Source organism: Cebus imitator, unplaced genomic scaffold, assembly GCF_001604975.1.
Source record: "Cebus imitator isolate Cc_AM_T3 unplaced genomic scaffold, Cebus_imitator-1.0 Scaffold0, whole genome shotgun sequence".
Lineage (NCBI taxonomy): Eukaryota > Metazoa > Chordata > Mammalia > Primates > Cebidae > Cebus > Cebus imitator.
In genome coordinates, this window is record NW_016107315.1 from 1985062 (window position 1) to 2000459 (window position 15398).

Consider the following 15398-nt stretch of genomic DNA (forward strand, 5'->3'; position numbering starts at 1 on the left):
TTAGTAGAGACGGGGTTTCACCATGTTGACCAGGATGGTCTCGATCTCTTGACCTCGTGATCCACCCGCCTCGGCCTCCCACAGTGCTGGGATTACAGGCTTGAGACACCGCGCCCGGCCTTACTGTACCTTTTCTAAGTTTAGGTATGTTTAGATACACAAATACACACCAGGGTGTTGCCTACAGTATCCAATACAGTAACACCTTGTACAGGTTTGCAGCCTAGGAGCAGTAACAGGCCATACCACAAGGCCTAGGTGTGCAGTAGGCTACACCACCTAGGTTTATGTAAGTATACTCTATGGTGTTTGCACAATGAGGAAATTGCCTAGTGATGCAATTCTCAGAACATATCCACCATCGTAAGCAATGTGTGACCATAAAAGGAAATCTACTCTTCCTTTTTTTAGAGACAGGGTCTTGCTCTGTCACCCAGGCTAGAGTGCAGTGGCATGAACACAGCTCACTGCAGCCTCAACTTCCTGGGCTCAAGTATTCCTTCCACTTCAGCCTCCCAAGTAGCTGGGACAGGTGTTCACCATCATGCCTACTAATTTTAAAAAAATTTTATTTTGTGTAGAGAGGAGGCCATGCTTCGTTGCTCAGCTCTGGTCTCAAACTCCTAGGCTCAAGTGATCCTCCTGTCTCAGCCTCCCAAAGTGCTAAGATTACAGGTGTGGGCTATCATGCCTGGCTACCATTTTTAAAAGGGAAAAAAAGCTAAGGAAGGTTACAAAAGATCTTGCCAAAAGTCATATGGCCAAGCTGGTGTCTAACCAGGATCAAAATGCAGGTCTTCCAACCAGACCTGACACCTCAGTGGCTGGTCCCAGCGTGCCCAAAGACCCAGCCGCTGCCTCCCTTCCCACCATCTGATTCTGCTTTGCATTTCTCACCCAGGCTTGCTGCTCTGACAGCCAGCACAGCTCCAGTCCCATGTCTGCACTGCATGTGTTCTTTGGAACAAGACTGGCTCTGCAGTGCTTGCACCATCCTCCCACTATGAACATTACCCCAGAGGCTGGAATTTTACCCAGCTGAGGCATTAACTGTTTTAGTGTGACTGGTGTTATTTCCTACTTAAGTCAGAACAAAACTCTTGGCAATTAATGCATTTGCTAGACAAATATGAAAACTCAGAACCTGTTAGGACTGATTTAGGCCTTGGTTTTCAATTCTCATTGAGTCCCTTTGTATAATCTATATCTCAAGTTTCAGGATTAAAAACTCCAGACGAGGCCAGGTGCAGTGGCTCATGCCTGTAGTGCCAGCACTTTGGGAGGCTGAGGTGGGCTTAAGCTCAGGAGTTAGAGACTAGCCTGGCCAACATGGTGAAACCCCGTCTCTATTAAAAATACAAAAATTTGCCAGGCAACACCTCAAGCTCAAGTTATCTGCCCACCAGAAGGTTGAGGTGGGAAGATCACTTGAGCCCAGGAGGTGGAGGCTGCAGTGAGCTGTGAACACACCTGGGCGACAGAGTGAGACCCTGTCTCAAAAAACAAACAAAAAAAAACTCCAGCAGAGTCTTCATAGATCTTAATGTTACATTCAATAATTAACATTTTTGCTAAAACCATATGCAGAGCTGGGATGGTTCAATCTCTTATGGTGCAAAGTTTCTCTCTCTAGCATTTCCCATCTCACAATGACCATACTTTCAAAGAGCCCGCATCAGGAGACCTCCTTAAAACAGAAGAGCTTCTTGAATTAGGACACATGACCATGGGCTTTTCTTCTGGTAGCGTTCTACCCTTAGAACTCCCAGGCTCTCATCGGGCACGGTGGCTCACACCTGTAATACCAGCACTTTGGGAGGCCAAGGTGGGTGGATCACCAGAGGTCAGGAGTTCGAGACCAGCCTGACCAATATGGTGAAACCCCATCTCTACTAAAAATACAAAAATTAGGGCCGGGCGCGGTGGCTCAAGCCTGTAATCCCAGCACTTTGGGAGGCCGAGGCGGGTGGATCACGAGGTCAAGAGATCGAGACCATCCTGGTCAACATGGTGAAACCCCGTCTCTACTAAAAATACAAAAAATTAGCTGGGCATGGTGGCGCGTGCCTGTGGTCCCAGCTACTGAGGAGGCTGAGGCAGGAGAATTGCCTGAACCCAGGAGGCGGAGGTTGCGGTGAGCCGAGATCGCGCCATTGCACTCCAGCCTGGGTAACAAGAGCGAAACTCCGTCTCAAAAAAAAAAAAAAAAAAAAAAAAAAATACAAAAATTAGTTGGGCATGGTGGCAGGTGCCTGTAGTCCAGCTACTCAGGAGGCTGAGACAGAATTGCTGGAACCAGGGAGGCAGAGGTTGCAGTGGCTGTGAGCCGAGATCGTGCCACTGCACTCCAGGCTGGGTGACAGATTGGGTTCTCATGCCCCTTGACGGTGCTGAAGGACACTTTTTAAAAAGCCTGCCCTTCCTTTACGAAGCGTAGGCTATAAACTGGCATTTTAGCTAACTGCTAGATGGGTTTCCAACTGCCTTACCCACTTTTGAAGGCTTAAAAAAAAATCTTCAAATTTATACAATTTTCATCTCTTTAGGGTTTTCATAGGCAAAGGGAATGTCTATAGTAACTGTTTACATACAACTCATTTACCTTCTTCACAAGAATTGCCATTTAGGTCTCATTGTTTTCTCCATTATACTGATGATGAAACTGCGGTATAGAAAAGTTAACTGCCAACCCAAGGTCACACAACTAGTGAGGCGGCAGGGCTCCAAAGTCTAGCTCCCACTTACCATGAGACATAGCCTCTGTATGAGGAAGAGCAGAGGAAAACCAGGATGAATTGGAATATTCCCACATGACAGGCACAGAGCTCAGCACTTCACAATACCTGAACCTAACAAGTACTCCAGCAGAAAAGTACTAGAATTCTTTTTTCTTTTTAGAGACAACCTGAGGCACAGAGAATACAGGCTCTTGCCACGGATGTGGCTAGAGCCACAACTATGTTTGAAATGAGCTCAGATGGCAATAAATGGTCTATCTGTTGTTAGGCTATGGAATTTACTTTGATTCTAAGAGCCATGCCTCCATGACCGAAGGGATTCCACTAAGCTGGGCCAAAAGAAAGAGTGGCCCAGGCTTTATATGCTGTCAGACTGTCTCTTCATCTGATCCCAGTTAGACTAGTTAGTCCTTGGCTTTGTTAGGATAATGGAATTTTAGTGTATGTGATACAGTGTATACATACCAAGTGTTCCAGAAATGATGTCCATTTTTGGCATGACTCCATCCCGATCCCCAATCCCTCCGCCTCGAGCCCCATACAGCCCCACCGCGTGGACTTCATCCACGAACGTGATTGCTCCAAACTCATGGGCCACGTCGCAGAGCTCTTCCAGTGGGCACACTGCCCCTGAGGAAAGACCAGATACTGCTCTGAAGAGCTTGCCACTTCAGAAATTTCTGTTTTGTTTAGAGTCAGAACAATGTAAACTTATATTCTAAGGTATCATTTTTAATATTCAAAGAAAATGAACTTCCTACAATTTCTAGGTTACTTGGGGTCCCAGAGCCTAGTAAAAGCCAGAAAAGAAAATCCACTTTCATCCAAATCTATTAAATAAAGTCTACCAATTACAAAATCCTGGCAGAATGCAATACTACACAGCAATAAAAAAAGAACGTGACCATGTCCTTTACAGCAATATAGACGGAGCTGGAGGCCATCCTAAGTGAATTAATGCAGGAATGGAAAAACCAAATATCACTTTCTCTTCTAAGTGGAAGCTAAACATGAAGTACACATGGACACAAAGAAGGGAACAGACACTGGGGGCCTAGTTGACGGTGGAGGGTGGGAGGAGGATGAGGATCAAAAACTACCTATTGGGTACTATGCTTATTACCTAGGTGATGAAATAATCTGTACACCAAACCCCTGTGACACAGAATTTACTCATATAATAAAATACACACATGTACCCACTGAATGTAAAAGCTAGAAGAAAAAAAAATCCTGGCAGAAAGGAAAAGAAAATTAAAAAGTACAACAAAACCCCATACTTTTAAAAGAGTTCAGGCCTCGTTTTTCATCTTAGGTTTCAGATAGATCTCTATCCACACTTACCATCCATTGAGTGGACAGTTTCAAATGCCACAATCTTGGGGACTGAGGGGTCAGATCTTTGCAGCAGTTCTCTGAGATGGTTGACATCATTGTGGCGGAAGATGTACTTTGGCACTCGGCTGTTTCGAATCCCTTGGATCATGGAGGCATGGTTCCCAGAATCAGAGTAAATCTCACAGCCTAACACAACAAAAATGCTATTTATTGCCATCTGCATCAAAGGCAAATTATTTCCTAGAGAGAGACAACAGACTTTTCCTTGGAAATGATGTTCTGAAAATGCCTAGTAGGAAAAAGACACTGGTGCCAGTTTCTTCCTGGCAAAATAAGTAGCTAGTGCTTCCCCTGTGAGAAGACCCAAAGGTGTAGAATAACCCTGTGGCAGGCAATTAATCTTATCTTAAATCTGGCTGCCTCACTCCAAACTCAATCAAGAGATAACTAAAAATGATTAAGAGACTTCTCCAAAGGATCATCTCAGGATACAAAACACATTTGAGGCAATTAGCTCAAGGACAAGATGTCTCAAGTTTGAACCTTCCCTGGTATCATGTTTTTACTGGAACTCGTACAGTTAGCACTCAATCCCAGAGCAAATGCCCAGATAGGACTGTTATTTTCAATTGAGACGTTCTGGTAAGCCTTCTTTGTTGCTAATATTCTTGCTATTACTGAGAAACCCAAAAAGCTCTAAGGCACTCATGCCAGGCTTCCTTACCTGGCATCATCTTAGCCAGAGTGAAGAGGGTCGAGTCATTGGCCACAAAGCACGAGGAAAACAAGAGGGCTGCATCTTTCCCATGGAGGTCTGCCAGCTCCCGCTCTAAGTCCACATGGAATTTACTAGTTCCAGAAATATTTCTAGTACCACCTGCCCCAGCACCATGTTGTTTCAAAGTGTCCCTATTTAAGAAGAAAAAAGACAAAAAATAAAGCTCATGGTACTAAACACTATGTGAATTTTTTCCTTTCTAGGATCCAGGCAATTGAAACATGTTGATGTAGCAACTCTCTCACTGTGAAACCTGGAGTCAGAAGTTTCAACTGATTTATCTTCAGACTACGTGGGAGACGGTGTCAGAGGTGTCAACGCTAGGGTGATGATACCCCCAGGAATCATCAAGAACAGTGTTCATTTAACAGTCAGTAAGTGCTTGGTATTAGCTGAGTTTCTTTTCTCTGAGAAACATTATTCTTTCCAATAACATGTTATTTTAAGAAAAAGAAAACTATAGAGAGACATCCTGGTTGGTGGTTACCCTTTGCAAGCCAATCATGTAATGTTAGGATATATCACTATCATTAAACTTCAACTGGGACTCTCTTTAGCAAGCCTTTGGAGAATCTGACAAGCAACTCTCTCAAGCATCCCTAGGATGGTGAATCTCCTGAAGGACATGAGTGATGGGATCTATCATCCTTTTTAACATGTCTTTTGAAGTAGTTTGTCTCTAGCACTGCTAGATTCATATTTCTCCACTCACAGCCACAATCAAGGATGTCTCTGTGCAAGAACAGCTGGTGTTAAAGGCACACTCACTTGCAGGGTAGTAGGAAGTGAACTGACACATGTCGATATTGGGCTTATAAGCTTGAACCCTCACAAGCTAAGGGGCTCCAGCAGCTACCTGCACATGAGCATTCCTTTAAAAGTAATCTGTAGATATTTTTCAGAAGCGAAGAATAGTATTTTGCTATGGCACACTTTTAGCTACTAATTGTTATCTCCATAAGAAAGCCAAATAACACCAGTAATATTTGAAAGCCAAGGGCTACTTACATAACTGCCCCACACACCCGTGGGTGGCGGCTCATTCCTAGGTAGTCATTACTGCACCAGACTGACACCTGCTTTTTGGTGATGAGGGAGTCTGAATAGTCATCTGCCATGGGGAAGATGTGTGCTCGCCGGTTCACAGTTTTAAAAACTCGATAGGTGTGGTCATTCTTTTTCTCATCAATTTTTTTCTCAAAGAAACGATCATACTGAAAAGTGGAAACAGCTAAAAATTGAACAAAAGACAGTACAGAACGGTGGTTGTGAAACACAGCTGTGTTTTAGTGAAAGACAACAAGTCTCAGCTTGGCCACTGAATAGCAGGGAGATCCTGGGCAGGTTATTTGATGTCCTCATCTTGTAAGTAAATGAGACTGTATGTCAAGTGTTTGGCCCAGTGCCATGGGTAGACAGTAGGTATTAAAGGACAGAAGGCAGGCTACCAAGAGCACTTGCTCACTCAAGCAAGGTATATGGGTTTTAAGCCTCAACTCACCAGACATTTTTTGTTTTTCCTAGAGACAGAGTCTCTCTCTGTCATTCAGGCTGGAGTGCAATAGTATGATCATAGCTCACTGAACCTTGAACTCCTGGGCTTAAGCAATCTTCCTACCACAGCCTCCTGGGTAGCTGGGACTATAGGTGTGGGCCACCATGACTGGCTAATTAAAAAAATTGTTTTTGTAGAGACAGTGTCTTGCTATGTTGCCAAGGCTGGTCTCAAACTCCTGGCCTCAAGTGATCCTCCCATGTCAGCCTCCCAAAGTGCTGGGATTACAGGTATAAGCCACTGTGCCCAGCCTCACCATGATATTTTATATTTAATCTGATATATGTTTAAATTATAAATTCTCTCCTACATCAGGCAAATAACAATAAGACTTACATTTTGGCAAGTTATCTTGAAGAAGATGAGACACTCTTTCTGGTCTTTGCTTTTGCATGATGTCCTGGAAGTTCTTCAGCAGTCCACTGGGGTCCCCTCCACCGGTTTTCACGCTAACCACACTGGGGCTCACTGAGGTTTGAGCAACCTCTGGAACAAAAGTAACAAGAAGCAAATGGGACCAACTTTCTGTTCTGAATTCACAATATTTTCCAGACATATTGTCAAAAATGGCTTACTGCCTATTTCACAAAGAAGGCCAAACATAACTAAAGTTAGTTGGAACTGAGTGTACAAAGCATCTCCTCTATTTTAGTTACTGCAATGGCAGACTCTTGGTGTTGTTTTCAGAGCTACAGGCCAGCTTTAATGAACAATGAAGTCCAAAGCTTTCTTGCTAGGTGGCATGTCTCATTTACTCCACTACATCCCCACCCCAATCCTAATCTCCATTTTCTGCTTTATTTTTGAGACAGAGTCTTGTTGTGGAGTGATCTTGACTCATTCCAACTTCTGCCTCCTGGGTTCAAACAATTTTCCTTCCTCAGCCTACTGAGTAGCTAGGACTACAGGCATGCACCACCATGCCCGGCTAATTTTTGTATGTTTGATCGGGATAGGGTTTCACCATGTTGGCCAGGGTTTCACCATGTTGGCCAGGCTGGTCTTAAACTCCTGGCCTCAAGTGATCCACCTGTCTCAGCCTCCCAAAGTGCTGGGATTGCAGGTGTGAGCCACTGTGCCTGGCCCTAATCTCAATTTTCTTCATAGAAAACAATTTTGGCCATATGCATAATTTCTGCTGGTAAGGTTTCGGGGGAGTCTTGGGTGCTCTGCAGATATAGTCACAGCTGGAGTTAAGGTTGTAATTCAATGTCCATCAGTAAGACACATAGCTTGGGAGCCCTGGGGCCAGCACTTACTACAGTAAAACCATTGTTTTCTATCTTTATCCCACCAGATGATGGGAAAGACCAAAGGGACAAAAGGCAGCTGATAGCAGCTCAAGACTGCAAATTATTTTCAGAAATTAAGCAGTTACTACAAAAGCTGGTCACATTCTACACACACAACAGAAAGAAAGTCTCACATTTCACAATACAGTCCCTTGACTGTCTATCTTGAGGTCCTTCCTCCCTGGCCCTAAAAGAGGAAGGTGTTCCCATAAATAATATGCTAATAAAAAATAAGCTAATAATAGCTCATATACAAATCTGAGGGCCCAAAAGAACTAAAAGGACCTCTTCACTACCCTAATGGTTCATAACTCATCTCTTACCTTTCCTCACAGCATTCATTTCCTGTACATCCTCCTGAAGCTCAAGACTGGCTTTGCAGAAGACACTGCTGCCTCTTTGGCTCATCTGTGCTGCCAGGAAAGGGCATTTGCTTGCAGTGCCCTGGCTCGTGGCAGGCAAGGGGTGTCCAGACGGAAGCTGCGTGCCATCTGGACTCTGCTGGGGTCCATCAGGAGCCTGCTGGACCTTGGCTTTGGCAGTTTTGTCTTCTGAGAGAGGAAATGGAAAAAATGAAGCATCATGTCTGGTTGCACAGTGTATAAGAAAACCATTTATTTCTCTTATTGCCTTGAAGATAAACTTAATACTCACTCTACCCCAACAAAGATAAACTTAATACTCTACCCCAGCATCCAGACACAAGCTTTTTTTTTTTTTGGGAGATAGAGTCTTGCTCTGTTCCCCAGGTTGGAGTGCAATGGCATAATCTCAGCTCACTACAACCTCCGCCTCCCAGGTTCAAGCAATTCTTGCACCTCAGCCTCCCAAGTAGCTGGGATTACAGGTGCCCGCCACCGCATCTGGCTAATGTTTGCATTTTAAGTAGAGACGGGGTTTCACCATGTTGACCAGGCTGGTCTCAAACTCCTGACCTCATGTGATCCATCTGCCTTGGCTTCCCAAAGTGCTGGGATTACAGGTGTGAGCCACTGTGCCCGGCCACAAGCTTATTTTTTATTAGGTTCTGCTAATCTGGCTAGTTTTTCATCTGCCTCACAGGAAACAATGCTCCTGTGAAGAGTTAATCGGCACATTCCAGTTACCTCTTAAACCCACAGTATTTCTACTCATAAATCCAAAAAAGTACCATTTTCTAGTTTTAGAAAATCTGGAATCCTTGAGTTGGATCATTTCCAGTAATTTTTACCCCAACTACACTCAGCTTACTTCATTAGAGGACACACTTTCTAAGGTAACTAGAAGTATTCACACACATTTTTTTCTCTGCTATTATTTTCTTTTCCTTTTTTTTGGAAACAGGATCTCACTCGGTCACCCAGGCTAGAGTGCAGTGGTGCAATCATAGCTAACTGTAGCTTTGATCTCCAGGCTCAAGTGATCCTCCCATTCACCCTTCCAAGTAGCTTGGACTGCAGGTTCTACTGGTTTTTGTAGAGACGCGGCCTTGTTATGTGCCCTTGGCTGCTATCAAACTCCTAGACTCAAGCAATCCTCCTGCCTCTGCCTCCCAAAATGCTGGAATTACAGGCAAGAGCCATCACATCTGGCCTCTGCTAGTATTTTTTAAACACATTCTTGACAAAGAGGGTGCGTGCTGCTTAACATAAAAGCTATTGGTTTTCTTCTAAACAAAAGAAATTAGACTAAAACTTAGGTCTTTAGATTGCTAATACAGTAAAAAAAATAGGGGCATATCACATTCACATACCTCATCTACTTTCTCATCTAAATTCATCAAACTGCTGACTTAATACAGTTGGTTGTTAATTATGCTTTTGTTAGAGTGACTTCCCTCTCCCCTTGAGCAAATTCATTCATCTTCTTTCTAGAAAAGTCTTTCTTCATCATTCTGGAATACTCTTGTGAGTCACTGGCTAGCCTTTCCTATAACTTGGGTAAGATGTCTCAATACAGTTTCCATTAAAATCTTCTATAAAGGAAAGCCAAAAAAATTATTTTGAAGTTAATTTCACTTATTATAAAAGTAATACATATCCATTAAACAAAGTGTAGGAAAAAAATCCTATTATTTAAAACATACTATTGCAAACATTTTGGTAAAAAATACACAACTAACTCTTGAAAATAAACCCTACAAAGGATCAAATCCTTTCTACTTAAAGAAAAAAAAATTCTTCTTACAATCCCACACCCAGAGAATACACCTAAGAAAAGCCTGTAAAATATTCTCTAGGATTCAGTGGAACCTGAAAAGCCTTGTTCTCTCCTAGCAGAACCAGAGCAAACTAAATTTAACTCCAGTCTCTTTGTTAAAACCAACAACAGTGGCCGGATGTGGTGGCTCACGCCTGTAATCCCAGCACTTTGGGAGGCCGAGGCGGGTGGATCACTCGAGGTCAGGAGTTTGAGACCAGCCTGGCCAACACAGTGAAACCCTGTCTCTAAAAATAAATAAAGTAAATAAATAAAAAATAAATCAAAGGCTGTAAAAAACAACAACAACAAATGTATATACAAATAAAGATATGGGGCACGATCTCAGCTCACTGCAACCACTGCTTCCTGGGTTCAAGCAAGCCTCACCCTCCCAAGTAGATGGGATTACAGGCATACACAACCATGCCCAGCTAATTTTTAAATTTTTTGTAGAGATGGGGTTTTGCCATGTGGCCAGGCTGGTCTTGAACTCCTGGCCTCAGTGATCCAAATGCCTCTGCCTGCCAAAGTGCTGGGGTGACAGGAGTGAGTCACTGCATCTGGCCAAAATAAATTTGTCCCACTAATAAATACTGTACAATTTCACTTATATAAAGTACCTAGAGTAGTCAAATTCATAGACACAGAAAGCAGAATGGTGGTTGTCAGAGGCTGGGGAGAGAGGAATGGAGAGTTACTGTTTGGTGGGTATAGTTTTAGTTTGGGAAGATGAAAAAAGTTCTGGAAATGGATGGTGGTGATGACTGCACAACAATGTGAATACCACTGAACTGTACATTTAAAAATGCTTAAAATGGTATTTTTTCTTGTGTATTTTACCACAATAAAACAAAACTTTTAAGGAAAAAAAAAAAATCACTATTTTAAAAAGCCAAAGGGGCTGGGCACGGTGGCTCACACCTGTAATCCCAACACTTTGGGAAGCCAAGGCAGGTGGATCATTTGAGATCAGGAGTTCAAGACCAGCCTGGCCAACATAATGAAACCCTACCAAAAGTACAAAAATTATCCAGGTGTGGTGGTGCATGCCTGCAGTCCCAGGTACTTGGGAGGCTGAGGCAGGAGAATCATTTGAACCCCAGGGAGGTGGAATTTGCAATGAGCCAAGATTGCATCACTGCACTCCAACCTGGGCGACAGAGCAAGACTCTGTCTCAAAAGAGAAAAACTAAATAAATAAAAAGCCAAAGGCCAAATGTTTAATGAAAGAAAGGTCAGAATAGAACATTCCAATTTAATATTTATGTGAACGAGGCACTGAGGAAATACTAAAACCCCAACTGAAACTAATATGCAATCCAAAAACCTATATGTGCAACACTGGCCGCTGTTTCACTTTTAAAGATGGAGAAACTAAAAGTGCCTACTCTTGGGTGACAATCATATGAAATAATCCGTGCACAGAGCAGCCCTCTGTGAGTGAGTGTGGCCCTCACCACCACTGTGGACTGCTTTTAGTCTACCAATGAGCACAAACACCCCTATCTGCTCCTTCATTGCCAATGACACTTACTCTCACTGGCCGGAGGGGTTTCTTTAATCTGTTGGTAGTGTACTGCTGCAGTGGACAGTGCCCGAGGGGCTGGCTTGGCCCCAACTTCCATCATTTTGGGGCAGTTTTGGGCATAGAACAACAGAGATTTGCCTGCTTTCTGCAGAAAGGCCTGGGGGACTCGGGATAAGAATGGGCATCGTCGAACAACAGTCTCCATGTTCAAGAAGTATGCTGGCTCCTGTGGAAAGACTGATGATGAGTGACATCAACACTTGTTAATAATCAGGCAAATATCACCACGAACTCACTGGATTCAGGTGTCACCGGCAGTTTATATAAAGGGTACCCTGGAATACTAACATTTCTCCCTCAAAAATTCCTAAGGACAGCACGGTTGTGAGACTCAGCTAAGGAATGGTGACCACACTCTAGCCAGGTCATCAACTTCTTCATTCCCCAGCTCTACACAAAGGCACCTGCAAAGCAACTTCACCAAACGAAGTAGGTACTGACAGTAAATAACCAAGAGCGTGGAAGGATGAGGGACAAGTCAAGAGCAGGTTTGGGAGCCCAGAGGTTTCTTAGGGAGATGCACAGTGCAGATAAGACATCTTGGCTTACACCAAGGTAGAGAAGGGATACTATGGAAGAAGCCACTCATTCATTCAGGAAGGGAAGACTCTTAAGAATCCTGACTTTCTCTTTGTTCCCACATACCCGAAACCACCCCTAAACCCCAGCAGGGCTCCAAGTCCCAGAGGCAAGGATTCCTCCGGGGTCGTGTCCCCACAGCGGGAATAACTGGGCGTAACTGAGAAAGGAGGGGCACAAACTAAGGTAGGGGTATAAGGGCCAGCGCCTTGGGACTCACTGGGAGCGTGCAGGGGCTAGAAAGTCGAGGGAGTTGAATTTGGAGAAAGAAGGCAGTCCTCGGGCACTGGAGGTCAGAGGTGACCCGAGGTCGAGGTCTCGACAATGAGGAATGGGATATGAGGAGAGGGATATGAGAAGAGAATTCTAAAGCGGCGGGTTCAACCGGGAATAGCCCGAGGGGGCCGAAAGGGGGAAATTGAGGCGGCCGTCTAGGCAAAAGATCTGGAGGATAAACGCTGACCCCCCCGCAGGCGGCGGGAGACTGGGACAGTGGGGGATGGGGTTCCAGTGCCCGGCAAGAGGTGCTCCAACTAGCAAGACACGCGAGGGCTTCCCCGGCCGGCGCCGCACCCACAACGCTGGCCCTCACCTGCGCGGGGGACTCTGCGGAGGCGGCGGAGGGCACGCAAGCCAGCAAGTCCAAACGAACCGTTCGTCGCCCTTGTCCAGGAGCAGCCTCAGGCCGCGACCGCCGGCGCCTTAATATACAGCGGGAGTGACTGCTGCGCATGCGCGGTGGCCGCAGCCTTCTTCCGCGCAGGCGCGCAGCGTCGCTCTCGGCGGGGTGGGTGGCGGGGACCCGGCTGAGAGGCCCACTTCTTGGGCTCTGCGGGTAATTACGGCTCGCTTGTCGGGAGGAGGAGCAACCAGGAGGTGGGCGGACGAGGTCTCTTTTCCCGACCTCGTCCTGCACACTCGTGCTGCCTCCCCACCAACTACCCTGGGCTTCAGAACCCTACGTCCCGACTGTGGGGTATAAAATGGCAAGGCCGAGGCGAAGCGCCGCTGGGGCCAAGTGGGGTGCTACAGGGTTGTCAAGATGGGTGTCTTGGACATGGAGGAAGAAGGAGATCTAAGGAATTCTGGGCCGGGGTCTTAAGCAGGATCTACTCCACCTGCGGCTTCCTTTGAAACCTGTGAATGAGGGCTTCCCAAAGGAGGTGGGGAAGATCGCCCACAGATGAAGTGGTCCTGGAGGGATGCAGAAGAAGCGGGACACTCAACTGTGTCACTTTCTGGTCTAAGATGATCCAGAGAGGGGCAGAGGAATCGGGCTGGATGGAACCCATCTATTCCACTGTTCTGAGCGCTTGGGGAGGAGGGAGAGGCACAGGGTCTGACAATAGTTATCGTGTAACAAATATTTGGCCACTATTTTTATTTTTCCATCCAGGGTTGTCCGAAGCCCCTTGCTGGCCACCCTGGGCAAGCAGGGTGGCTTAGGCCTCCATTCCAGAGGTCATCGTTGGGCCATACCTCCCTTGAGTTTCCCTGGCACAACACATGAATTGTAGGGCTTGGCAAACCCCTCTCAGGAATGCCAGTCTGCCTTCCTTGCTCCACACCCTTCCCAGCTTGGCTTAGGCTGGGTTGGGCTGGGCCTGTGCCTGGCTCAGAGGTACTCTCCTCCAGTCTTGAGGAAAGGGCCATTGAGGGTATTCCTTTCCCAGCTGGGGATTAACAAGAGGGACAAAGTCCAGAATGACGGTTACCAGGGTGTGTCCAGGTACTTTCCATTTCCCTCTGAGCATCCAGCTGGCTGCAAGGCAGGTGAGGCGAGTCTCCACCTTCGGAGGAGGCACCTGGGTTCAAGAGTGGCAGTAGGACCAGTCCAGGATGAGGGCTCTGGTCTGAGAGCTTGAGTTCTGTGCCATCCTGTCGAGGGATCCTGGGCAGTTCCTGTCACCCAGAGAGGATGAGAGAGAAAGGTCAGCACTTGTGCTCGGACCCAAGTGCAGCTGGAAGTGGAAGCTCAATCAGAATGATATTGAGTCCTTTGCTCATCTTTGGGCCTTGCTTTCCTCATCTGGTCAATAGGATCATAACCCCTGACGTGCCTGCCTCACAGGGTTTTTCGTTGTTGTTTTTTGTTTGTTTTTATTTGTTTGTTTGTTTTGAGACAGAGTCTTCCTTTGTTGCCCAGGCTGGAGTGCAGTGGTGCAATCTTGGCTCACTGGAACCTCTGTCTCCCAGGTTCAAGCAATTCTCCTGCCTCAGCCTCCCAAGTAACTGGATTATAGGCGTACACCACCATGCCCAGCTAATTTTTGTATATTTAGTAGAGATGGGGTTTCACCATGTTGGCCAGGCTGGTCTTAAACTCCTGACCTCAAGTGATCCACCCTCAGCTTCCCAAAGTGCTAGGATTACAGGCATGAGCCACTGTTCCCAGCCCTCACAGGGTTTTTTTCGGGGGTGATCAGAGGCAAAGCCGAAGCAAAAAGAACTGGATAGTGGAGTTGGGCATGGCTTCCAAATCTAGCTCTGAATCTTACTTGGTTATGGATTCGGGCAGGCCACAACCTCTTCAAGGCTTGGTTTCCTGATTTGTAAAGCTTTCCCAACCCTGCCACTTGTGGCTGGTGGGAGGGTCAGATTAAGTCATGTATTTCAGAGGCTTATTGTTTAAAACGGCAAGTCCCCAGCCCTCTGGGAATTTCCTGTTTAATATAGAGAAAGGTTGGGAAACAAGGCCAACTCACACGGAAAGTGAAATAGTGTTGTAAGCACCTCCAGATGGAGAAGGAGGAGGCTATTACTCCCACAGGTGCTGAAAGAGGAGGATCCCAACCATGAAGAAGGCTTCCAGAAGAGAAGCGGGTGCTAACTGGAAGGGTGGATCTACATGCGACTGGGAGAATGTGGGTGAAATCTTGAGTGGAAAAGGCCCAGCCCTGTGGGGGTGGTTGGGGGTCAGTGTGAGTACAGGACGTGGCACTAAGAAACGCCCGAAATGAGCCACACTGTTTCTCAGTGTCAGGACCCAAAGAACCACCACGAGGGTACTGGTCAAAATGCAGATTCCTGGGCCACACTCCTTTGATTTTGACCCAGAAATCTGCATTTTAACCAGCACACCTTTCTGGTGAGGTAAGGTGAAGTGTCTTGGGATATGCTGCTTGAGTGGTTCAAGGTTTGATGCCTTGAAGGACTAGGCGTAAGCCATGAGTTCTAGTCCTATGAGATCTTGAGCAAGTGACCTCATGTCCTAAGTCTTAGTTATGGTGTCTGTGAAGTGGGCCCTATTCGGGTCCCGTTGTGATCCTTATGGGCCGCTTCTTCCCCATTCTGTCCTCTCCTCTTCCTCTTTCTTTTCTTTTCCTTCTCCTTTTTTTTTTTTTTTTTT

At 45.9% G+C, this 15398-nt stretch overlaps 1 protein-coding gene across 1 annotated transcript in view; it reads right to left on the minus strand.

Annotated features, from left to right (window-relative positions):
* Nucleotides 1–12783, minus strand: part of ALAS1 (5'-aminolevulinate synthase 1) — a 16696-nt gene extending 3913 nt beyond the window's left edge. Inside the window, 8 exon segments of the mRNA XM_037736659.1 lie at nt 3180–3368; nt 4083–4262; nt 4801–4985; nt 5863–6085; nt 6746–6895; nt 8025–8252; nt 11417–11636; nt 12642–12783. Of these exon segments, the coding sequence (XP_037592587.1) occupies nt 3180–3368; nt 4083–4262; nt 4801–4985; nt 5863–6085; nt 6746–6895; nt 8025–8252; nt 11417–11636; nt 12642–12782 (1516 nt within the window). The 5' untranslated portion in view covers nt 12783.
* Between the last annotated feature and the right edge of the window lie 2615 nt (nt 12784–15398).